The sequence below is a fragment of the Acipenser ruthenus genome, chromosome 10 (genome assembly GCF_902713425.1).
Source record: "Acipenser ruthenus chromosome 10, fAciRut3.2 maternal haplotype, whole genome shotgun sequence".
NCBI lineage: Eukaryota > Metazoa > Chordata > Actinopteri > Acipenseriformes > Acipenseridae > Acipenser > Acipenser ruthenus.
The window spans coordinates 3,059,787-3,085,218 of NC_081198.1; the positions used below are offsets into that span (position 1 = coordinate 3,059,787).

The 25,432-nt window shown below is 38.1% G+C and overlaps 2 protein-coding genes across 12 annotated transcripts in view; one reads left to right on the top strand and one right to left on the bottom strand.

Moving 5' to 3' along the window:
* Positions 1 to 876: 876 nt before the first annotated feature.
* Positions 877 to 24,690, top strand: LOC117411467 (ribonucleoprotein PTB-binding 2-like). 4 transcript variants are annotated; one of them, XM_034019072.3, is made up of 16 exons: positions 877 to 1,310; positions 4,556 to 4,622; positions 9,493 to 9,962; positions 12,272 to 12,463; positions 14,028 to 14,157; positions 14,485 to 14,570; positions 14,893 to 15,006; positions 15,342 to 15,453; positions 16,190 to 16,461; positions 18,876 to 18,987; positions 19,317 to 19,471; positions 19,765 to 19,863; positions 20,497 to 20,550; positions 20,769 to 20,894; positions 21,335 to 21,439; positions 21,833 to 24,690. In XM_034019072.3, exons 1-16 carry the CDS (start codon positions 1,062 to 1,064, stop codon positions 21,971 to 21,973), a joined length of 2,484 nt encoding a protein of 827 aa, XP_033874963.3. In that variant the 5' UTR covers positions 877 to 1,061; the 3' UTR covers positions 21,974 to 24,690. The 4 variants fall into 4 exon arrangements, with proteins under 4 accessions (XP_033874963.3, XP_033874938.3, XP_033874945.3 ...); XM_034019047.3 differs by having other exon boundaries at positions 878 to 1,310; positions 21,335 to 21,544; XM_034019054.3 differs by having other exon boundaries at positions 878 to 1,310; positions 19,323 to 19,471; positions 21,335 to 21,544.
* The window catches only part of LOC117411431 (tyrosine-protein kinase JAK1-like), a 29,676-nt gene continuing 28,743 nt past the window's right edge, over positions 24,500 to 25,432 (bottom strand). For all 8 annotated transcript variants that reach the window (XM_034019007.3, XM_034018999.3, XM_034019016.3 and 5 more), the window contains one exon: positions 24,500 to 25,157. In XM_034019007.3, coding sequence (XP_033874898.1) covers positions 25,056 to 25,157 — 102 coding nt within the window. In that variant the 3' untranslated portion in view covers positions 24,500 to 25,055. The remainder of the gene's footprint in view (positions 25,158 to 25,432) is intronic.

Here is a 25,432-nt window from a genome sequence, read left to right on the forward strand (position 1 = left end):
CTGCAACTGTCTTGGAACATACTAGAGGCCTGATTTACCACTTTGTGCAAATAGCCCATGTAATATTTACTACAGAGACAGCAATTTGTCTAGGTTTTGCCCATAGGGGAAAATAATATAGGCCTAGGAATCCAAACACACCAGTTCTGGCTGCATTCAGATGCAGTGATGACATCAGATCTGCCCTTTTGTGGCAGGCAATGGTTACAAATGCATTGACAGTGACACAAAACAAGGATGACATATTACACACACACACACACACACACACACACACCTGAAATGCTTCTGCCTGGGCTTCTGCATGGCAAGACCCCCTGTCCTGTACATGAGTAACACACACATACTGCACCTGGATGGTCTGCCAACTTGCTGACCATAAAGCAACTCCCCAAAAAAACACATTACTAAACTACTGTATAAACTTAAAACATGATCACAGGGTTCTGCAGAAAACACTAGCGCAAATCCGCAGTATGAGACTGGCGTTGCTTAGACTCCTCTCGGGCCCTGCCTCACTGGGTGTAACCTGACCCGGTCAAACCCACATAACGGTTCTTTCTGACTGCTTCAACACCCACGTATTGCCTTTTCAGTGAATGTGAAGCGCAGGTCTAACATCACACAGAGCAGTGGGATGAAGCGAACTGTTGTTATACTCACTGTAATCCTAGACTTAAATATGACCTGAGGCCTCTGTAAACCTCTTGAGACACATTAACGGTAATATATATATATATATATATATATATATATATATATATATATATATATATATATATATATATATATACATATGCCGTGTTTCTAACCACCAAACGGCATCATGCTAATACTCAGTATACATTACATGCCCGTATCACAAAGAAGTAATTTCGTTTTCCGAACAGCAGGTGGCGACAGGTTTTCATTTTGTTTTGGAAGCCTTACACTAGCCTAGCTCGTACTTTTTCGCCTGCACTGGAGTGTCGATGATAAAATAAAAAAGGAGCAGCAGTAAAAACACAACCGCCTATCTCCTGTGTGCCTGCCTGCACTCACTTGCAACAGAGCTGTTCAAAATGGCGGCGGCTTCCTCTCTCCAGCTGCCGTTGATACACAATTTAAACCGGAGAAATTCCCCCGTACCGGACTCGGACAGCCCCGAGAACCGACAAGATGATGAACCAGGAGTCGAAGGGCCCAGCCTACGAGTTTTAGCAGATTTGGAGCCCGAAGAGATCGAGAGGAGGTTGGAGAAAACTCGCCGGGAGCTCAGCAACAGGAGAAAAATTCTCATGAAGAACCTGCCACAAGACATTAGTAACCAGGTAAGGTGATTCTTACTATATTTGAGTCTAATTATATTGTAATTCTGTGCATTGTCAATTTAAAATCTCGTAAACTTTTTGAAGGCTCGATTGATATGTTTGTTATCTGACTTGTACGTTTAAAATTAATATTATTAGTAGCCAAATAATCACTTTTTTGCACACTTTTATGCAGTTAAACGAGTTGACAGCGGCGATCGTGATATGAACTATACTACAGAGGTAGATATAACACAATTAGAAACAAAACGAGCCTACTGCTGTGTACGCGTATACAGTTAATTTTACACACATTGCAATTTCTCAGGAGTTGCACCCTGACAGAGGTGAGTGCTCCTGAAAGATAATTATTGCCCTGATACAAACACTACCAATGGGAAAGTGAATGGATTTTATTCCTGAAAATAAAAGCAACATTTTGATTATAATAACAATATCGTTAAATAAATTGTTATTCTTGTTATGCCTGCGCTGACGCGTCTTGATTTTGTTGGTGTGGTGTCTCGCAGTGTGTACTCTTACACACTAATATTTTATGTTTTTAAAAACCATGCATACAGGTTCTCTTAATACTACCTTGAATTACCTCACCGCCGAGAGCATTGTCCCTATTTTGACGTTGTGAAATGTCATTGTTAACTAACATGCGCACCTGCTGATGATGTAGAGCATGTCGGTAAACGGTGAACACACTGTGATGACGAGTTGTCTCAAAGTTGCTTTACGGATATACCTCTTATCGTAGTTTGTTTTTCATATAGTTAAAAAAAGGTCCGTCTCCTTTGCATTGCCTTTCATCCCGTTATCCACATCAGCCAGATCACCATGAAGGTCAACAGATATATCCAATTCTGTGTTATCTGACATTACAGTGTCAGCGTTTGCATGTCATTGAATCTGTATTGCGTAAACCGGTATTGTTTTCAGACATTGTTAACAAGGCAGACACCTATCGGACAGGTGAGGGGAAACACTATGGGTAGCATTGGAAGGCCACACCACCTGGCTTGGCGTGTCAGTTTACAGGAACGCTGCTATCTCATTGGCCAGCAGCATACTGTGTAGCACATTTGCATGTTTATGATAATCCTTGCCTTGACAACCGTGACTGTCAAATGTGTTTGTATACGTTTGTTTATCACTCATCTAACACAACTAAGAGTAATTAAAAATTAAACATGCCTTTTAAGTTTCAGCAGATAGATGTCTCAAACACTGGAACCAGCCAAACAATGATGGGAGAGTTATAGCAGCATTACATAAATAAGTAAACACATGCATACATACACAGTAGATTTGCCAAGGACACCTAAATAAAAACAGAAAATTGTGTATTTTGCCAGAACCTCACTCTGGGGTTACAGGACCACTTGCTTTTTGTATATTTTTGCAGAAGCAACAATACCTTGTACCATAAAAAGACCTTTTAACCCTACGAGACGTTCCCGTGGATGCACTGTACCACGTGGAGAGTACACACCTCGCACTGTTAACATGAGATAATTAATAACACTGATGAAACGTTAATTTACCTGACTTTGCATTTTATAAGTTTCATCATTGATCATATGTTTTGAAGTTGTGAATGATCCTACTTATTTGTTTTATTTGTCTGGTTCTTAATGTTTTGTTTATTATTTCAAAAAGATCTGTATATTCACCATTATGTTCCACACTTGTAATGTAATTTGACACCTTTGTCCTCCTGTACCCATTGCGTAAGACTCTGTCAGATGCTGCAGCAGTTCCTGTCTCAGTTCATTCATGTTGGCTAATGCATACACACTTTATGAACACTTAAGACATGGAGGCTGACCAGTGTATTTGCATAAGAAACAAATGTTTGCATATGCAGGCGAGGGCAATGAGTGAGTGAGCGAGCTAGGGAGTCTAAACTCCTATTGGCAAGATGTTATTTTGAGCAAGCAATTTTCTGCCAAGCTGGCTTTAGTTTTGCGTACAGGTGTAATTAGTAAAGAAGTATGGTAGGTACACTGTTCTGGCACATAACACTTCTAACACAGCCACACAATGTTCTGTAGTACGTGATTGCACCTTATTAAGTATCTGGCTTTAAAAAAAATAAATAATAATAATTCTTAAATCGAGCTTTGCAAAGCAGCTGGAATACTGGGAACAATTTTGTACATTGCTGTCCCTAAGGGGGTGATTCATTATGACATCATGCAGATGATGACACCCACCTTTGGCTATCCCAAAAGCTAATTAGAATGTGTTCCTAGAGCTGAATAAACTTGAAAATTCAACTTTAATGTGCTTGTGATTTGTAGCAGCCAAAATACACGTTTGCTCAGAATGATTACTTTGTTGGTGCTCATTCCATATCTTCTTCAGATACTAAAGACAGTGCAAACCTTTGTGTTCAGGTGCAGAAATTTTGGAAGTCATTGATAAAAGTTAATATTCTGTGATTTGCAGGGCAATTAATAGGCTACAATGTATTGACAATAGTATTGGTAATGGGCGGCTTAATAGAAGGGTCCGTGCATACTGTTTGCAGACTTTTTTACTATCAGCTTTTCTAATGTGTGTGTGTGCCTTTTGTTTGTCTTTTTTCCGTTTCTGCTTTATTAATCTTCTAAGGTATCTAGTTGTGACATTACATGCGTAATGTATCTAAGATATTATGAAGGATTGCGTTATGAATTTGGTGTGGCAGATGACCACTAAAAGCACCATATGCACAGTACTGCAGCAGTTGTTAATAGGTCCTTGAGGGAACTTGCAGGGTGCTGTACTGTAGGTATGCGTATGACTCCAATGCAAATATGCAGAATTGGCAGATGTATGTGTATTAAACTGGCTTCATCAAGTCCATGGTCACTACAGCCCATCTGACTCATGTGACTAGACCGGCTGGAGTCTGTTTTAGTTCAAGCTTTGTACTTTGATTGGACCTGGTCCTCCTGATGGGTCAATAGTAACACAAGCTGCTTTACAGAAAGCACCAAGATAAATAAATGATCGCCTGTAGGATTTAAAACAGTTGCTGATCTAAATGTTTTTTAACTCAGTATAATTTGCTGATCCCCTTAAAAAAACAAAACAAATGAGAATGGAGTTTTCAAAGACTGTGTTCCAGCTTCCAAGCACATGTGCTCAGTTTGCATGGCATGTCTGCAGTGTGCATATTAATTCAGTATGTGGCATGTCTGCAGTATGTGTTTTACAGGACTGCATGCAAAAAAAAACTAATACGTTTGTGTGTTTATTTTTTCTTGCAGGAAGTTCATGACATTTTAAAAGAATATGAGCTAAAATACTGTTATGTGGACAGAAATAAAGGGACAGGTAAGTCATTTTATGTTTGTTTTATTTTGAAACCTTTTTGATTAATGTATCTGTGGCGAAGATTATATTATAAATAGCACATTTCAACGTGACTAAGTGCATTACATATGCAAAAGTTTCTGCAAGTATACTTTGAAACAATACATAATTGCTGCAGTTTGTGAATTTCAGAAATGATTAATTTATGTAAAATGTGAAGCCATTGTTTCATCAGTCAGGCATGGTGATATTTATGCATTTATTACATGTACAATACATAACGAAACTTGTGCAAATGAATGTATTTAATACATTTTGAATAACAGTATATCTTTTAAATGTAATTTAATTGACTTATATAAACTAGGTGTACTGTAATTTCAAAGGTGCTTGAGTTTCCTGAGTTGATAAGTACAGACTGTGAAATGTCTTTGTAAAATTCATAACAGGAAAGCAAAGAGTTTTATTTTTCGCTATTGAACTTAACAGTTATGTGCAGGTCTTGGTGTAGTGGCTATCCTTACCCACCACCCTTTAAGAAATTACCTATTAAATTTAATAATCTTGCACTCTGCTGTAAAAACTTCTTACAGTAGTCGCTATTCTAGTCTTGGAATATCCTCAAAGCCCATGATAAGCTTCAGCCACCTGTATCGTGGTAGAATGACAGATACTTTTATGAGCTCTAATTAGTAGTAGTACTGGATTGGTTATGTACAATTCTTCAGATTGCTGATATTAAACCTTTTTTTTTTTTTTTTAATTGACAATAGTAAATATCACAGCTATCCTCTAACAGCTCTCAGTGTTTCACAGCTACTGTGTAGCAAGCCGTAGAGGACAGTCCAATGTTCTTTTAATGTTTTTATCATCTTTGAGTATTTCTCTACATTTTGTGTGTGTTGTATTTTTGTTGTTTTTTTTTTATCTGTAAAGCGATTGATCATGAAAGGCACTATATAAGAAATAAAGATTGATTGATTGTCGCGTTTTTATTCGGTATATAAGAACCAGACTCCTATTGGGGTGAATCCTGGTATGGTTGTATATAATGTTTGACCCTGCAGTGTTATTGAATTGGTTTCAGATTGATGTATTGTTATGTAATGCTGGCATGCTGCCATATTTCTTCACTGCAGGCCTTGACGTTTCATGCGCTTGAGCACATGTCGCCCACCAGGAGAGGCAGAAGGTGCCTGGAGAGGTTTTCCACTTGAAACCCTTGTTTCAGTTTCAAAGCCGTTGAGAGCACACTCATTCTAACCCGTAGACCACAGTGCTGCAGGAATGTGTTTTATTATCGCAGCAGGCTGGAGTCGTGAACTCTGTGTGCTTCTCTAGAAAAGGGAAAGTCTACCTGGATTGTTGTGGAATTTCTTGAGCCGTAGTCGTAGCTTATCCTTTCAACTCGAGCATACAGTGCTTGAAAAATAACACAAAAGATGTCGTGTTCTAGCAGTAAGAAATAGAGGAGAAGGGTTAGTCAGCTAGCTTTTGTATCGTTTTAATATTCTGTCTCTATTGAAGCATTTTGTTCACAGAAATGTAGTTTTAAAAGTACCCTTTTGTTTTGCTCGTCTTTTTGTTTTTATGATAAATATTAATATTCAAGAAATCATTTTGTTAATATGGTATCTTATTCTGCTCTAAAAGATTAATTGAAAATGAAATTGCCCTGGGGTGTCCCTTGTCAATGGGTCATTAATTACCTTTGAATGTTAATCGGTTTTACAAGCAACAAGAGGACTTTAAACCTGGCATTCTTCAGATACTGGACTGGGTTAGGGCCTAGAGCTAAAAGAATCTGGAAAGAGTTTTAAAACTGACAAATATACAGCTAATGCAATATTATTTCAAGAATGTGTACAGTATTCTTAGTACACAGTCAAGTGAAAAGTAACCTGCCAGCACCGGTAGACTGTGTAATGTAGAGAGTTCTCAGTGTCTGTTGTAGAAGCTATATGTTTCTTACTGTCTATACGTTTACATCCTCCTTTGCAAGTCTTTCACTCAAGGGAGGAACAGAGTCCAGTGTAGTTCATGCTCATTGAGAATGAAAGCACGACTGATGCAGTGGAGGTTAGAAAGAAACTCAAGTTACTATAAGGAAGATAACCAGGGAGGATGAAGATAGGTTTTTGCTCGCTAATGAAGAGGACCTCATATACAGTTCTCCAATTTGTTGGTGGTTTGTAATAATATTAATATATGTGTCCAAACGAATTTTATCTTTTGTCTCTCTTGAGTAAGTGTCCATATTGTTAGTATGTCCTAAATGGAAATAAAAAAAAAAAACAGTCTAGAATGACCTGATCTTCAAGCTTTGAGCTGATTTCAGCTTGTGTTGTGAAGTGATTTGATGCTGCTTGAAATGAATACATTCTCTTTTTGTTTAGTCTGTTGAATGATGTTGAGGTGCGTCTGTCAGGACAGACCTGCATTCCGAACGAGACTCGAATGCACATGGCATTAACACCTGATCTTGCATGACACCTGTAGTTTATTTTGCTTGCACAGCATTGAGTAGATTGAAAAAAAACTGGCTATTTACTTATTTACTTATTTTTTTAATTAATTAATTCATTAATTTATTAATTTATTTTATTAATATTTTGACATTCTGCAGAGAGCAGATTAAACACATTTTATTTTTGCTATCGATCAGTATAGTTTTGCACAGATGTGATGTCAAGTGGATTAAGAATTCTCAGGTTTACAGAATGCTGCCTTGTAAACATCAACTTGAACATCTGAGCCTCCAGATCTCCGTACTGCTACCGACATCAGCTTGAGAGCTGTGCGGACCTGGGAGCTGTGGACGAGTGAACGCAATCTAGTTCTAGTTGCTCATTGTACAATTTACTGATGAAGGGATATTGTTTGCTCGTTCTGCACTGTTGCAGGGATTTTAAAACACAGAACAAGAACTCCTCTGGGGCTGCTTGCATTTTAATATACAGATATATTGCTTATTTTATGTAGCCTACATTAAAATGCAGTCCATTTTTCAGCTAAATGACATCTCAATATTATTATTATTATTATTATTTAATGTTCTGATGGATCCCACAGTTGTGACACAGTAATAATGGATTCATGGGATTAGTGTTTATAATATTTGACTTGCCTCCAGCTACTTTGCAGCTTTTACAGAAGAGGACCCTCTAGGGGGGCACTGATAGTGTTTTCTAATATATTCTGTTTTCATATCGCTCTGGAAATGAAGGGCAGCATGCATTAGCTGTAAAGCACTTCCATGTCCAGACTAACCCTTTGGTTTTGCTTTCATGTCGTTCTGCGTGGGTGGCGCTTCTCCCACTTCTGGATGGTATTGATGCTTGACAGCGAAAAAGATTGTCATTAATTGAACTGATCATGAACGTGGGCAGTGGTACCTCTGTAATAATAAACAAATCTAATGGTTACTTCTTATAATTTGTTCAGCAGTGAAAACAGACAGACCAGTAGGTTAGGTAATTAACATTTCCATTCTGTTCCGTATAACAGATTTTTTGCTTGATCTACATTACATTGTTATCGGTAAGATATATCACACACACTGAACTAAATCTTAATCACTTATACATGAGCTAGGTTGACACTAGGAAGATTTGAGGTTTGTATTTTAATCCCACATTTAGTCAACTGATGCATACATGACTGATCTCTACTTGCTGCCAATCAAATGGTTTTTGAATGATAAACAAACTTGACTTATATTTGCTATGAAAGACTGCGCTCCCCCAATCTCCTTGAACATTTTCCTTTTAATAAAAAAAATATAGTAATTACGTAATAGTAATTACTGTAGGTTATATATATATATATTTACTCTCATTTCATTAATTTTGTTTGCCACTTTCAGTATGTTTCACACACGATACACCCCTGTCATTGTGAAAGATCCTTGCGTTAGTAATTGAGCCCTTGTGGTCCAGGGCTCTGTCAGTCAGTGGTGGAGGCAGGTCACCGGGACTGGTTCTATTCTGGTCAAAAAACCTGCAGAGAAATGTGACTGTAATGTAAGTCAGCAGAATTTGATGTGTTCACTTACTCGTTGTGATGAGAGACAAATTGCATTGGATCACAGGTGCATTAAACTGCTTTATTTATTGTGCCACATACACGATAGTGATGTCATATCAATAGAATTCAACCATACGGTATGTTTGGTGAAGAAAATTCTAAGATGAAGACCCTTTCATTTTTATTTTTATTTTTTGAAATATATATATATATTTTTTTTAAGAATTGGTATTGATTTTCATAAAAATAAATTAGTAGCTGGAGGTTTAAGTTGATAAATTGCTTTCTTTAAATCGTGTTTTTATTTTTAAAGCTCAATAGCGGTAACTGGGTTAAGTTTTTTTTTTTTCTCAAATTGGATTATTTTTTGCTATTAGCTTTAGTATAATCTGTGTCTAAACATTACTTTTATTAAATTGAATTTTGGAGGATTGAATGTATTACTGTTTTTGACCCTTCAGATTTCAGTTTCTAAATGTGTCTTAAAAACATTAAATTTAAAACATTTAAAACAAATGTCTCTGGAAAATATTAAAGAAAGTTAGATTAGGTACTATAAATCTAATTCTAATACAGCTGTGGCTAAATGTAAATTAGCATTTGCCTCCTAATTAATCAGTTCACATACAGTTGTAAAAAAAAAAAAGGTATTAATAATTAAGAATTGGTTCCGACTGCACATTTCTTTTATCTATGGCTTTGCCATTAAGATCAAATTGTCTAAAACCTGAACATATTTGTTTTAAGCTAGTAGGCAAATTGACCAGTCCATAGGAAATGTATCACATGGGCCCAGTATGTTTTGCATTTGATTCTTGTGATAAATTGGTAATGTTTTTTTTTTATTTTTTCTTCTCTCTTTCAGCGTTTGTAACATTATTAAATGGGGAGCAGGCGCAGGATGCCATCCGTATATTCCACCAGACTAATCTCAGGGGAAGAGAACTCTCCGTCCAGCTTCAGCCAACAGACTCCTTGCTGTGCATCACAAACCTGCCCCACACTTACACTCTGCAGCAGTTTGAGGAGTTGGTCCGCATGTACGGGAACATCGAGAGGTGCTTCCTGGCTTGCAGTGAAGTCACGGGACATTCCAAGGGTTATGGGTTTGTGGAATATATGAAGAAGGACTCCGCCTCGAAGGCCAGGTCAGAACTGTTAGGCAGGCAGCTGGGGGATCGCACTGTCATGGTCCAGTGGACAGACGTCAACCAGCTGACTGCTGACAATCTTCATTCCAAGTGTCTTTGTGTAGATAAACTTCCTTCAGACTTCAGTGACAGCGAAGAGCTGGAAGAAATGTTCTCCAAAATAAGCAAACCTGTTTTCTGCCAGGTACGTTGCTGTGTTCTATTGGTACAGTAGATATGGAATATTGGTGCCAAAGAAAAGTACGGTATAAAGTTTAATTGTTTAAGGTACATGACGCAGCTATGTTGAGTGGCCGGGTTTGAACATTTCTTAGTCAACCTACTAGATAGATATGAAATAAAAATAACAAATGAAATGAAATACCCATTTTTTTTTTTCAGGAACCAGGGTCTGCCGGTAATTAATTTTTGTTTTTCATTGATCTCAGTGTTCTTTATGCAGTATTTGTCCTGTAAGTGGCAGCGGTGTATGGTAACATTGAGGAGGGAGGGGGAGTTAGTAAACTGTTCAATTTGCTGTTTTTAGCCCCTAGTTTTTGGTCAGCCAGAGCAAAGGCTTTTAAAAAGGCTGGTTCTGGAGACCCGGAGTGAAGTGCTTATGTTGCTGAGGGCACCTACTTACACTGCTTACAGCAGCAAAGCCACATCTAATCTCCTAATACACTGGAAGTGAGTTGCTGTCTGCAGAAAGGGATTCTGGAGGGCAGATAGCACTTTGGAGTTAAAAGTTGGAGTGGAGCAGCATTTGTTTGAGCTTCAATAAAATCATCTGAGGAATAAAATCATCGCAAGAACAACAAAAGTTTAATACCCTTAATACAGCTGTGGCGATGGCTAGGCGGCACCTTGAGTACTTTTAAACAACAAATATTTACTGGCACATATAATTGTATTTTTTACGTGGTACTTGATACGCAAGACAAATGATATCCTGAATTTAGAAGTATAGCTTAGATTTTACTTTCGCTTGCAGATAATTCCAGCTATTCTTTTTATAAATTGTTTGACAAAAAAATGGTTCCCATCTCCATATAGAGACTTTATGGACTATGCGCTTAATGCTTCTTGTAGAAAATAATCCTGTTTTGCCTGCAATTCAGTCAGTGTGTCGGTTCCTGCTGCTGCCGTTGACTGACTGATTGCATATTGAAAATCCCATTGCCAGTATTTTCCGTCACTTAAACAGACTTGTAGTTCAGTTCAGATAGTTCAGTTGTCTTTTAATAATGTAGTCCAGTGCAGTTATTTTGTTTTTCTTCTAATAATGCAAAGACTGAAAAGTGCCCTGTGGTAAAATAACCAGCTGTGATCCAATGTGGCCCTTTTAAATGCTATCTGTTCCATTCGAAGTAGCAAAGACATTGCCGGGATCAGAAGGGCTCAGGTGGTTTGGAAAGGCTAGAATTACATGCTGTTCTTCACCCTGGTGTTCCCTGTGGCTTGAACAGGTCAGGTGTTAAGGCCTGCAGTACCCTATCGTGCAGCTGGTGGGGTGTGCCACATTGCATTCATAAGCTGGGTAACCAGGCTTTTTTTTTTTGTCAGTAAATATAATACTGAAGAAAGTTAACTTTTGTTCTGAAACAAAAAAAGGTAATGCATTGTTAATCTAATTGAGGGTGTGAAAAATAGATTTTCCTAGACTTGTACATTTGCAGGAGGAAGGATCCAAATATAGGACAGATGAATTATTTATTCACCGGTAATGCTTTATCAAGGTCTCTGAGCCAAAGACGGCAAACCTTGACAAAAATCACTTACTTAGCATAAATACTTGCCACCCACATGGTACTTTTTAAATTGACAAAAATAAATCTACTATGTCACTGTTTGATTTATTATAACCAAGACTTGGTGTAATGCATGGAAATATCAACTTATCTTTAGGTGAAGTTGGTACTGTAGCAACAAATATGTTGCCATTTTCATGAATTCCATCCTGTATTATCTTATTGTGTAGTATTAATTGAATCGTGTATGGGATCTGCAAAACTCCCTCCATCTAGTTTGAGTACAGCTTGGCAGACTAGAGATTTGATTGTGGGTTATATTTTCAGGATTGCTGGCACTTGCATTTATAAAAACAATATCATATGATTCCATATGTGGGCTTTGGGGCGCATTATTGCGGAGCCAGATTACACATACATTCTACAGGAGTCATTACTATGGTTTCCTCTCCTTTTATTAAATCTTCCTCCGGCCTACAAAACGTATTATTATTATTATTATTATTATTATTATTATTTATTTCTTAGCAGACACTCTTATCCAGGGCGACTTACAATCGTAAGCAAATACATTTCAAGTGTTATAATACAAGTAATACAATAAGAGCAAGAAATACAATAACTGTTCACCCTGTGTGATCTGCCTCGATTTTGTAGTCGTTTGTAAAGCTTGTCTTATGAATGTGGGACCCTCTTGCACTGGTCTTGAGTTTTACCTACTGAATCGTGGTGACCTCCTCTTCTGTTGCGTTTGGTCCTATAGCTTGCTCAGGATGAAGGCAGCCCCATTGGAGGCTTTGCCGTTCTGGAGTACGAGACTGCAGAGCAGGCTGAGGAAGTCCTGAGGGAAATGGACAGGCAAGAGATTGGAGGCAGTGAAGTCCGAGTTTCCTTCTGTGCGCCGGGGACTGCAGGCAGGAGCACGCTGGCCGCACTCATCGCTGCACAAGGGGTGGTAGGTTGTGTGAATGCAATTAAATGGACGTGCTTTCTGTGAGTTCCAGTCCATTCCAGTCCATGCAATGTGGATCTTTCTGGAGTAAAATGCAGTCTGTAATTGACAGGTGTGATGCCCATGTTGCACTGGAAAACCATTCTAAAAGCTAAATAAAAAAAAAAAAAAAGTAGATTTGATTGACAGTCTCAGTCGTCAGCATTTTCTGCAAGACGGGGGGGGGGGGGGGTTGGTAGTAAATATGTATTCTATAGAAATAAGCTTTTGATTTGAGATGCTTACTTTTCAGTTTGTGAAACTAACCAGAAATGAAGTAGCAGATGGACTTTACTGTAGGGATGTGTTTGACAGCATCCTTCGAAATAGCTAGAGGTAATAAACAGCCATCCAAGCAGAATAATCCAGACTGACAGGATTTCTTTTTTATGTGGTTTCATTATCCAGTTCACAATAATGCTGGTACTCTAGCTACATATTAGTGGGTAAGTAAAGCATGCAGCTTGTCCAAGGTCTTGCAATACTAATCCTGGGCCAGTTTTAATAAAGATAGCTGTTCTGAGCATAGTATGCTGCATGTTAGGGTAAAATAATAATAAAAGATTTCTTCTCTGGTTAAATTAAATTGTTGAGTGGGAAATGATGGTCCTGCAATTGGATTGCTTGTATGTTGAAAGCAGGATAAAGCAATTTTGTTTTTAGTTCTACTTGTCATATCCAGTTAGAATTAAAGACTGTGATGTGAAAGCAGAGAAGGTTGAGATCTGTGGTGGGAAAAATCCAGGGAATATTTCCATTCTTCCCAGCAGCTAACCTGCTCGTTTAGAATCCACACAAGGATTAAAGAGTGTGCTGGTGTATGGGAGCGCTGTTGATATTACACCACTGGAAACACACTGCATGTTCTTGGGAGTGGATCAAGAATTTTCTAATGAGGGAAAGTAAAATGGAGTGGTGGTGTCCTCCTGTAAGGCCCGTCAATTACAAAGCAGTGTAGGAAGAGTCTGCTGTGCCTTCTGCTACGTTTTAAATGGGTTCAACACTTTGTCATTTTAATTGCTTATTTAAAGAGCAACTTGGAATGGGCCGCAGATATGAGTTCTCTTAAATAAAGTGTTATGTTTAGGTTCACTTTGTTGACTGTATATCAGTCCTTTGTTCCGTGTGGGATTTTGTTCTGATGTAGTTTCAGGGCGTGCCAGTCTGCTCTGCCAGATGTACTTGTAGGTTATACTTGATTCTGAGAACTACATTGAGGTGACCCCCTGGAAACCAGTGCACGCCCATACAGAGGGCATTCATAACCACACAGTACCCGACAGGTTAGCCACATGCTAACTGAAACGCACAGGATATATGAGAGGGGTGTAGTAAAGATTGATGCAAAATGAAGGCAGTTATCATGTTCCCCATGCAGAGTGTGACAGACAGATGTGATTGGTGCATAAGGCTCCCCTGTCTTTAAGTAAATCATCAATTTTGGCAGTTAAGAATGCACACATCATCTGTCCTGGCACCATGCCATAGGTTTTAATATATTGGATTTAAATTATTATTTTTAAAATAGATGGCTAACAACAAGAAAGGCCTTCTTCCCGAGCCTAGCATTGCCCAGATGTTAAACAGCATGACTAACCCTGCTGCACTACAAGTCCTGATGAGACCCTACCATGCTGCCACTGCTGGTAAACCTCCTGGTGAGTACATGCCAAGATGCAGTTCTAATGGCCATATTCACAAAGCATGTACCCCAGTGCTCCGTTTTCAACATGTGTTTGTGTAAAACTTTTAATATTGTAGAAGCAAGCAAAAAAAACAACAGAGGTGCCTGAAGTAATGTGATACAAGGGTGAAGCATGCATTTCCTTTTCCAGGCTTTTTTGTCTCTGGTCTGTCATCAGTTTTGGGAGCATTACATGTTTTAGATAGAATGTTTGTCAGCTTCTGGATCAAAGTGGTGATTAAGTCACTGAGCTGAGCTGCCGATGTGACGCTGACCGTGTATTTGTTTTTCTGTTTTAAAGGGATTGTTGGTCTACCGCAAGGCATGCCCTTCCTGCGCAGCCCACCATTGACTGCAGCACTGCTGCAGCTTGGAAAAGTCCAGCAGGTGTGCTAGATTAGAGCATTGACTTGTACAGTAGAGACACAGTGGAGCCCCTGTTCATGTATTCATTGTGGATCTGATCTGTATTTCAATTGAAACTGTTTTGCAACCAACTCTCAAACTATGTAGTTTGGAGACACCCACATACATCTGGAATTGCTAGAAAAAAAAACTGAAAATGAATATTTATGATTGTCTCGGTATTATTACTCCCCCTCTTGTGTGCCGATTCAAAGTGTTGAATGTGAAGTGAGTGATAGATATTTCTCGGCCTGAAACAAAGCATTTTTTTCTTTTTTCCTATATAATTGTAATTACTGTGCAGCTTCCTTTCTTCCAGAATGCCATGCTTGGTAATGGGCTGGTGTTGCAGAATATCTGGCGGATGCAGCTTGCACATCAACAGCTAGTTCAGCTAAAGGAAAAGCAGGCAAACCATGTGAGTATGAAGGAGGCATCATTCGATTGGATGAGAAGGTACAATTGCAGTTCTAGTTGTACAATCTAATAGTCTTTCACTTTTTTAATAAATCTTTAACATTGCATTTTGCAGTACAATTCTGAAAAGATGTACACCCATGCAAATGTTAGTTTTGGCAATAATGAAGAAGTACTTTAGGGTTAATGCTTGTAAAAGAGGCACAGGTTTTCAGTTCAGGATGTGGGGTCCCCTGACCCAGGGTAGACCTGGGATCAATTATTCTTGGAGCAGCATTGAAGAGGGGGAGAAGGTTTACCTCCCACTAACTGTGTGAATGCATGTCATTTGTCAAGGCATCCAGCCTCCTTGGAGATCCTTCCAGAGTGCTGCTGCAGAAGGCCATGGGGATGCGAGCCGCTCCTCCGGTGAATATGGGTAAAGGTCTTTTGGGAGACTCTCCTAACGGTGAGTTCACTTTGCACATCATTAGATGCAGGTCGGATGTGTAATATTTGTTCATTCTGAAAGACCTGTTTTGTTTTTTGGATAGAATGTAATTTTGCAAGTCAAATCACAAGAACATCTTAGAAGTTAGTAAAAAACAATCTGCAAGTTTATTTCCATAAAAGTAATAAAGGCAATTCATCTTCCCTGTTCTAAGTATTAGGTCATTCATCAAAGAATGAAATGGTGCAGTTTCTTCTTCATAAATGTATTCTTGAAGGTGCAGCAAAGTAAAACCACGTCCCGTACATCAACTTGGAGTACAGAAGCCTTGTGAATGCAACCTGCTGTGCTTAGCAGTACAGCAATAGCAGAGGAATTGTGTATTTTACATTTAAATATGACCAGTTGTAGACTTCATGGGGGTGGTTGTGGTATTAATTACATGATCCCTTGGATTGTTTATAGGAATGTGATGTGAATGTGCTTCAGTTTCAGACCTCTGTTTTTGAATGTATTGAGCATTAATGCGTTGCCTAGACCATTATAGACATGTCTTCTTTATCTTCTTTATTCTATTCCTTCATCTCTATGCTGCTGATTTAAGTTGGAACCTCACATGGTTTTATTGTGTTGCTTGCACTTTGTAATTATCTTTTTATTGTTTTCCAGGACCCCCTATTAAACGAGACCTCGTCTCAATGGGGAAATCTCCTGGTTTAAATAAATAAATAAATGCAATGTATTTCCCTTGTAGGTTTGTCTTCAGAGGCAGGTCCGACAGCCCCTCAGACCCCAGGAGAGCAGGCTGGCATGATTGCGTACATGTCCAGTCGACGGCACCTGGGACACGCTGCCGTGGAGCAGGACGGGGGAGCCGAGACACAAGCCAGTGCCATGGGGGGCTCCGCTGGGACCCCTCCAGGTGGACACGGCTATCTTCAGGGCCTTCCAAATCCCATGGTGCTTGCAGGAGCACAAAAGCAGCAAAGTCTGCCAGGGAGCAATGAAAGCAGCTCCACTGTAGGGGTAAGTGGCTCATTTATCCTCTCAAGGCTGATTGTTAGAACTGTATGCAGTGTTAGTGTGGGCCCTTTGTTTGGTGTTTGTTTGAGAGAAACGAGTACGTCGCTCACCTTTTAGAGTATAGGTGTTAATTTTGAGCTGCTGTATATTGTTTTACTGCATCGTTATTAAAACCTGTTCATTGTGTAGATGTGCTACTTAATACCCAGACTTTCAATTCATTTTGAACAGCTGGAATACTGTCTGACTGAGGATGTCAATCACATCCAACAGCCAGCGTGCTTGACTTTGTTTTAGAGGCTTAAGCCAATCAGAAAGACAGGAGGTTATCTAGTGAAGAGAATCTCTGGTCTAGTCGAGTCTTTCTGATTCATTGTCACCAGTTTTAAGCCTGTAATAACCTTAAAAAATGCCAAGATAGGTCTATAAGATATTGTAGGAATTAGATGTTAATCAAATAATTACACAGAAATAATATGCAAGGCTTGAATTGAAGATTTAAAGGAAAAGGGTTTATGATTTTCAGTGAATGGATTAGCTTTTTTTTTTTTTTTTATATTATCCCATTAGGTGGCTAAACTTGTTGCATGATTAACAGGTTTCATCAAGGGCGTAGGTTTGGTTTGAACATTGGTGGGGACACAATTATTTAGGGGGGCGGAGTCGCGGTCGCTAGGGGGGTTCGGGGCCATGCCCACCCAGGAAAAAAAAATTTAGGAGACAGCTGTTAAATGGTCATTTCTGGTAGCTTGAAATGAATGCTGGACATGAATCGAGGAAAATCTGATTGACATGAAGTTGGCTGGTATACACTTAAAACACTAGGATAAAGTGGCCCTCCTGGAAGCTGGTTTGACATCCCTGCTATAGAATTACTAACAACCTGAATTATAACCTATCCCAGCCTTACTGTAAGCTACCAATGCCCCTGGCGCTACAAGAATGAGCACATGCACGCTTACGTGGCCTGCCTCTCCTGTGTCTGTGCTGCTGCTCGTACCTGGGTGCATTGCTTCATTCACCTGATAAAATAATAAATTGATGCATGCCATATAGAGAGAGAATATATGGCTATGCTAACTTTATTTGCTGAGTATTACTATACAGCATTAGCCTACTATCATATCACAATGTGCCTCAAACAATAACATATCTCAAAACTGAGTCTAATACTTTCACTGTTATAATCACTAAGCAATTACAGACCTCACCTGCGACCCTGTTGCTCCACCTGCCTCTGTACTGCTTTTACCAGGCTGCACTGCTTCATTTGCCTGATAAAATGATAAATTGATGCATGCTGTTTAGAGAGAAAGTATGACTGCTAACTTCATTAGTAAATTATTTTTACATTTGCTATGAGAATCATTATCAATTGTGTTTATTACTTTAACAACATCTTCCTACTTACACTTTGACTCTCTCTCTCTCTCTCTCTCTCTCTCTCTCTCTCTCTCTCTCTCTCTCACACACACACACACACACACACACACACACACACACACACACACACACACTGATTTAGCTGTGAAACAAGCTAGCTAGCCACCAAGGACGTGGGGTTAGCAGCTAGCAATGCCATGGGTCACTAACGTAATAAACCTACTTACACAATACCTTCAGCCCCGGTACCTGGCTTTCATTCAGTCAGTGGCTCGCACTCATATCAGACTGACCGGCAAGCGGCAACTTCAGATGAGCATCTTTCCAGAATCCAGCCTAAGCCAGCGATTCCCAACCTTGTTTTACTCACGCCCCACTGGAATTAATTTTTATATCTGTTATTATTCAAACGTTCACCGTGCCCCCCTGGAAGGTTTCACGGTCCCCCCGGTTGAGAACCTAGGGCCTAAGCCAATCAAATTAGCGTTGTTTTTTTTGGAGGAGGGAGGAGCAACGAGGGGATCTTGAGAGAGTTAACCCTTTGTGGAGCGGATAAAATGACTTGACAAAAGACGTTTCAGATTTATCAAAATTATTGGTAGGGACAATTCAACGGTCCCTTGACATTGGTAGGGACATGTCCCTACCGTCCCTAGCTAAATCTACGCCGGTGGGTTTCATGAAGAACCCATTCTGCACACAATAAATGCTTCACTCCAAACGTTGTGAACTATTACATCATTTTGTGCACTCCTTAGCCCATTTAAGTGCCATTGTCCTCATTTGATAATTTACTCTAATTAAGAGATTACATAAATACTGCTTGTGTTCTGATTTAAATTTCAAAGAAAAATAAGTAAATAAGTAAAAACTGGAAACAATGACTGAAGTATGATGCAGTGTAGCCAAGTGTTGAGAGATCTCCATGCCAAAGAGTGGCTGAATTTACTTCTCAAAGCATAGTTGTTACTCGGCCACATGAAATGCATGTGCAAGGGAAACAGTAAGATCCCTATTGATCTCTTTACATACAGACTGCATCTAGCAGCCAGACGTCCCTGCTGGGAGAGCCACCTAAAGAACTGAAAGTGCCTTCCAACCCATATCTGAACATGGCGAGCGTGCTTCCAGGCGTGCTCTTACAGGGTAAGCATGCAGCATTTGCATAATTCATGTGGTGATATATTTGCTCATTAAACTAGAATTTGTGATCATCACACTGTGCTTCTTGGAGAAGGTAAAGGATCATTTCATTTTTAACCTCTTTCAGTGGCACTGTCCTAAAATGAAAAAGTTCCCAGAGTGAGATTTTTAATTTATGATAATACTCTAGAATGGGCTGGGGAATTTAGTCATGACTGAACAATACCTATATTGTAACTATGTTGGCTATTCTTTTCATATTATGTGTTGTCACTGGTAATGTGGCTTGTGTATGTATATGAAATGTATTTATTTATTTTCTTTTTTAAAAGCTGCAGCTTCACATGGCAGTAAACCTCAATCAGCTCAGCATCACAGTGGAGTAGTTTACAGATCTACACTGAATCCTACAGTCTCTCAGACTTCTGGACCGTATGCAGTAGGGAACACTACTGATTATTCTCAGCAATACGGAGAATATTCACAGGTACACTGGTAACATTGTCGTTTTCATTCTAATAGAGTTCTAGAAGCCTTCTATGGTTACAGGATCCTCATCTAGCTAGCTTAACTATATTGCAACACCACTTTTCTAACAAGCAAGCACCTCTGTGAGGCTGAATATCGATCCGTTGTGCACACAGCTGAGCTCGAACGAGCACCATGCCTGTCTCCTTTCTGTTATTGGTGTTTGAGAGTGAAAGTTTCACTGAGACTCTACAGGTAAATCCCATGGCTCTTGTGAATGTTGTATTGATGTGTTTTTCATGTTAATTGAAGGAAGCCATGCAGCAGTGGTATCAGCATTATCAAGCGCAGGGCTATGCCAGTAACTCCTCGGAGGCAGGGCTGGTCGAGTATGGAAAGGAACAGACTGAGGTGAGACCCAGCTTTTTTCCCCACTGTCTTCTGCTTTCTCATCCACTAATAGTGGAGGTGGTCGTATGCAAGTACGTATGTCACAATTCACAGATTCCTCCATATATCTTCAGTAACATTATCTTGCGTTCTTGAGAGTATCAGATTCTGGAGATATATGGGAGGGTGTGTGTGTCCGTTCCTACATCCGTCTGCATGTTGCATTTCCATGCTTGCATATATGTGGAGAATCACTTATCCCATTAGTATAAACATTATTTAGAGCATCAAAATCTAGGGATATAGGAGGCCATCTGTCTGTATGAATCTGTATGCATGTCTATTTTACATTGTTTGCATATATACAGATAATGGCTTTTCAAATTGTCATGAAACTTGGTCATTCCTATTCTATACTGTTGATGTGTCCATGGTCATCAACTTCATCATTAGTTGCAGTGTAGAATATACTGCTGTGTCAGGGGATTTATGACAAGTTTATTTTACTCCTGAAGATGCTTCTGTACTGTAACACAGTGCTTACAGTGAAATATTTGACCACATTTATGTGTCTGCAATATGTGTGTGTGTGTTTGTATCAGGTATGGTATGAAATCACTGACATATGAACTGTATTTTTCTCTTCTACCAAAGATGTCTGCTTATGCACAGCCAACTTCAAGCTCTTCAGACACTTACTACAACCAGGTGAACGTTCAGCTGATACGTTATGGGGCAAAAAGAATGAGGGTGCATTACGTTTGGGTAGGGAGGGACAGGAGTACATTTAGTTGAAACTTTTAAAACGTTCAGGCATTCTTTTGTCCCACTCCCAGTCCATGTTAATTCTCTTTTAGAAAGGTTAAACTAATTGTATTTGTATTGATCTATGAAGTACTGTAATTGACTCCCTTGCTTGTACACAGGCGACAGCAGCGGCAGCCTATGGGGATTATAATTCTTACATGCAGGCTGTATCTCAGTACTACTCTCAGACACACATGGCCCAAGCAGCTTTACAATCTGGTTATCAACAAAGAGCAGCAAACAAGGTAAAGTCAAATCTCATCATACGATTTATGATTTTTCTAGTCTTGTACTACCTTTTTATCTCTGAGACTGGATTTAAACTTAAGTAAATCCATTTAATAACATTACACCAGATGCTTGCAGGGATTCAGTATCGTTGCAGAATTGCACGTGTTTTTTCACCTGCACTGGGCTGTCCTAATTACTACCCCTCTCCTACAGAGCTATCTGATATAGAGCTCTTTTGAATACTTCTAAGCCAGCTTTGATGCTATTAGTCATTCTTGATTTCAGCACATTCACTTAATTTTGAAAATTAAGAAACACTTGATTCTTTAACACTGAAAGCAGATGGAAGTTGAGGCTGTTAGATCAGTGGTATATTGTATAAAATGTCAAAATGCCTGTGTACAGAGCTGATCTACAGTACATACATTCTGTATTGATGTTGTCATCCTTTCAGGAGGCAGACATGACCAAAGCTGTCTTGGGAACCTCGCTTCAGTGTGCTAGCAATGGCAGTTTCAGGAGCACTCCCCAGTCCACTGCAATGCCAGCGTACAACTCTGTATCCTTGATGTCTGGATACGTGGTCGGACAGCCAACAGCAGCCAGCTCTGTGACCCCTTTACAAACTGGACGTGCTGACTTAGACTGGAGCCAGTACTATTATGTAAGTATTTTGTAATAGGGACATTTCGGGGCTTAGGAAAGCAAGTTTTAAGGTATGCAGGTAGACAGTTATGTTCAAGATAAGGTTTGGGGATCTCTGCTTCTCCCAAGTAGACTCTCCTCCTATGCAGCTGGGTTTTAATGAACCTTTTTAGATCTAGCTCAGAGTTTTGGGGCACAACAACAGAACACTGTAAATCTTGAATTATGATCACTTAACCATTTAGACGCACATTTTACACTTGGTTGGAAACTGATTTCATTTTCCTTAACTCATTTTTCTATAAAGAACAATTCGAGGGGTCAGAAGCGGGATTATTCCCACCTGCCATCCCAAGAAGCAACACCAGAGGAAGGATATGTTGGTCAGCATTCACAGGGGCTGGGGGGTCAATATGCAGACTCCTATTTCAAAAAGAAGAGAATTTAGAGGGATTGCAGCACCGACGGTACCTCTTGGTTTTGTTTCCCCCATGTGCTTTTTGGTACCTCTGCTAAAGTTGGTGGTGTCTTTGTCCATGCCTTAACTCTGAACGGTGTCTTCTCAGTTGATGTTTAAAAAGAGAAACATATTTTCAATTTTAAATGTGCATTTTTATAATGCATACTTACCTCTTTTTGTATGTGCATTAATGCAGAGAGACCTTATTGCTGGTTTGGGGCTTGTTTATGAGTCGTCTTAATAATAATTTATATAATGGAAGAACTCAACCCTGTATAAATTTCTACTTTTAATAAAAGGTGAAATTTGATCAATTCCCAGATAGTGTTTTTCAGTCTGATTTTGATTTACAAAGTATTGCACCACTGGCTTTTTTGATTACAGGTTCACCCTATATCCTTATCCAACAAAGCAAATATATACATGAACCATTTTTTTGCAAGGGTAAGACTTGTACGTGCCCTACTCCTGGGTTTTATTTGATGTTTTTGTCATTTCTATTCAGTCATGCGCTGTAGTGAAAGTAGTAAATGCAATAATCCAGTTCTAGAAGAGTGTTTTATCATGATGAATTAGATCCAATGAATTTGACTATATATATATATATATATATATATATATATATATATATATATATATATATATACGTGTGTGTGTGTGTGTATTACTAGGGCAATTTTAAATGAGTTTTATAGGGTGAAAAAACAGAAGCAGGTCTCAACAGTTATTTTAGTGGTGTTTTTTTGACGCATATTTTACAGGCATACTGTTTTGCAACTCTAAAATTGGTAAAACTTTTTAAATTTCTACTTAAAATAACTTGTGTCCATTTTATTATGCAAGATTTTGCAAGCCTACTTAAAGATTTTTGTCTGTTTCCTGATTTGTTTATTGTTTAACATTTTATTGCTTATACTGTGAACAAGTACTTTTCTTCTAAGAGCATTTGAGAAAGTTGACTGAAACATGCATAGCTTTTTACATTGTTTTGAATTTAATTAAATAATTGAGGAATGTATTTTTCAATCATTTTTCATGTTTCTATTTGAACTGTCAGAAATGGAGAAAATAATAATTGTATTTATAACTAACTACGTGTGTATTTAGTATGCTGTTTCTAACACAAAATATGAAGGAGTTTAACCAAAAATGACTTTTTGCTATTACAGTACATTCCATTTGCATTTAGCAAAGTATTTTTTTTATATATATATACAGTGTATCTGTATTTACATGAAAGTTCGTAAGTAGACACATTTACTGTTTTTTTTTCTCTTCGTTTAGCTCACGTACTTTATTTGGCTTTGATACAGAATGTACTGTATATTGAGATGTAAGATGACTGACTTACAATTATTTAAAATCAAGCAGCCTATTCAGTTTTCTTTTATATTCAAGATTTAAAAACGATAATTATTTAAAAATGTTTTGTATTCAAATTCTAGTTTATAAATATTTGAATCAGCCAAAGGATCCAAACAGTGTTGGCAATATACGCATGGCTTGTTAACTGAGTGTTTTTGTTGGTTTGTTTGTTTTGTTTCTACTACGATGTGTTGAACATATTTACGTTTCACATTTTTGACCCTGTAACTTGCACAAGTCAGTGTTACTATTTCATTGATTCTGTAATTTGAATAACTTCATTGACTAATAAGATAGTAACAGCATTACATTGCAAGATTTGTAAAGCATTTGATTCATGAAGGAATGTAATGACCTATAAATGTACTTTTTTTTAAATAATGTAAATGTTTTACTGAGTTGAGACACTGATAGCTTTATATTCTATTATATTGTGCTTTTGTGTTTTTCAGATTATCTGAGCAGTTTCAGTCATTTCAATAGTGGTTTCTACACCATTGAAGCATTTTTTTTTTAAATTTGAAAATGACCCAGATTTGGATATTTTGACTGTAGGGGGTATATTGAATAGCTTTCATGAAGCCATTTTAAAAATATCAACCATGTTGAAAATGTTTTAAATTCCATCAAACTTAATTGAATTTTTTTTGTATGCTCATTATTCTGCATGGAAACGCAGGTATAAGAATAACACTGTTTTGTACCAAAAAATACAAATCAAATAGATTTAAAAATAAAGGGGGGGGGAGAAAAAAAAGAAAGAAATCTTGATTTTTACATTTTTATTGTGTTGTGTCTGTATTGATGGATAATGCTGTCTTTTTTTGAAATGTTAAAAGAAACAAGATGTTAAAAGGCTGATTCCTAGCTCCAGCAGAAGAACATGTGCTCTGTACTTGGATTTGATGATACTTGGTGTAATGCTGCCCTCTGGTGTCTGGTCAAGTAAACATTGGAATAGTCTTCTATATACTAAAGAAATTAATACATATATTTTAATTACTATTACCATGAAGCTAAAATAAATGTGCATTTGTAACCATCTTAAATATTTTAACACTTTTTTTCCCTCTTGTTTCTGACCTTGTCACATGTGTCCATCTTTTCAGATAGAAGTCTTTACAGCAAATCACTTAACACAAGACTGAATAAGAGAAAAAAAAAAAAGGTTTTATTTTTTTGTTTAATACAATAAAGTTGTACGTATAAATGCATAACTTCTTGGCAGCAAATACAAAGGGAAACAAAGATTTAATGCCAGTGGTTTAATGTCCCTCGTCTACAGTTGCACAGCCAGATCTATCTTAAAAGAAAAACAGTAAAAAAAAAAAACAAACAAACACACTGCTTAAAAGCTGAAATTATAAAAATAAAAGCATGTGATGTATTTACAAATGATATAACCAGTGAACGGAAGACCTGGTGACTTTTAGGAACAATTATTACTACTGGGGTTGAAGTACATTTGCTTATGTGTCCTTGAGGCAGCAGCTGCTTTCACATTCAATTTTCTATGCCAAAGCTGTTTATATACTCAAATATTATTCAACAGATATGCAAAGAAAAAGACACATGCTCAAAAACAATCCAGATAAAGGAAAAAAGTGCCTGAATGTATCTGACACTACAGAACAATGATGTCATCTTTTTATAGGATTTCAAAATGGTCAGATTCAGTCAGGCATTCAATCCATGGCAAATCCAGTTACAATTTATCTATAACCGTCTCAAATGCATTTATTAGGCTTTTAAACGTGGTCCTGTTGTTTGGAATGTGTTCCCAGCATTTCTTCATTTGGGTGTAAATCTGCAAAACATCAGAAATAGGAGAGGAAAATAAATAAAGGTCCAAGGTTAAGGTGTTATGATTCAGCTAGCAATTCTGAATTTAAAAAATAACTAGAAGAGCTCTTGAACCAAATAAATCTGCACTATTTGCAGCGTACCATTTCCTGACCATACAGACAGACAGGTGTGGCTAATGTAAGTAAAAATTAAACACATTTTTGGTTCAGTTCTGTAATGAAACAATATTGGAATGTGAAAGAGCTGATTTTATAAAACCATTCTCTGAAGAGGCTA

Bases quoted from the DNA above. Each gene is read 5' to 3' on its own strand.
- LOC117411467 (XM_034019047.3), top strand. From the start codon at position 1,062: ATGGCGGCGGCTTCCTCTCTCCAGCTGCCGTTGATACACAATTTAAAC. The intron at 19,864-20,496 runs GTGAGACCCAGC...CTTCTACCAAAG, and splicing joins ATGGAAAGGAACAGACTGAG to ATGTCTGCTTATGCACAGCC. The intron at 20,895-21,334 runs GTAAAGTCAAAT...TCATCCTTTCAG, and splicing joins AACAAAGAGCAGCAAACAAG to GAGGCAGACATGACCAAAGC.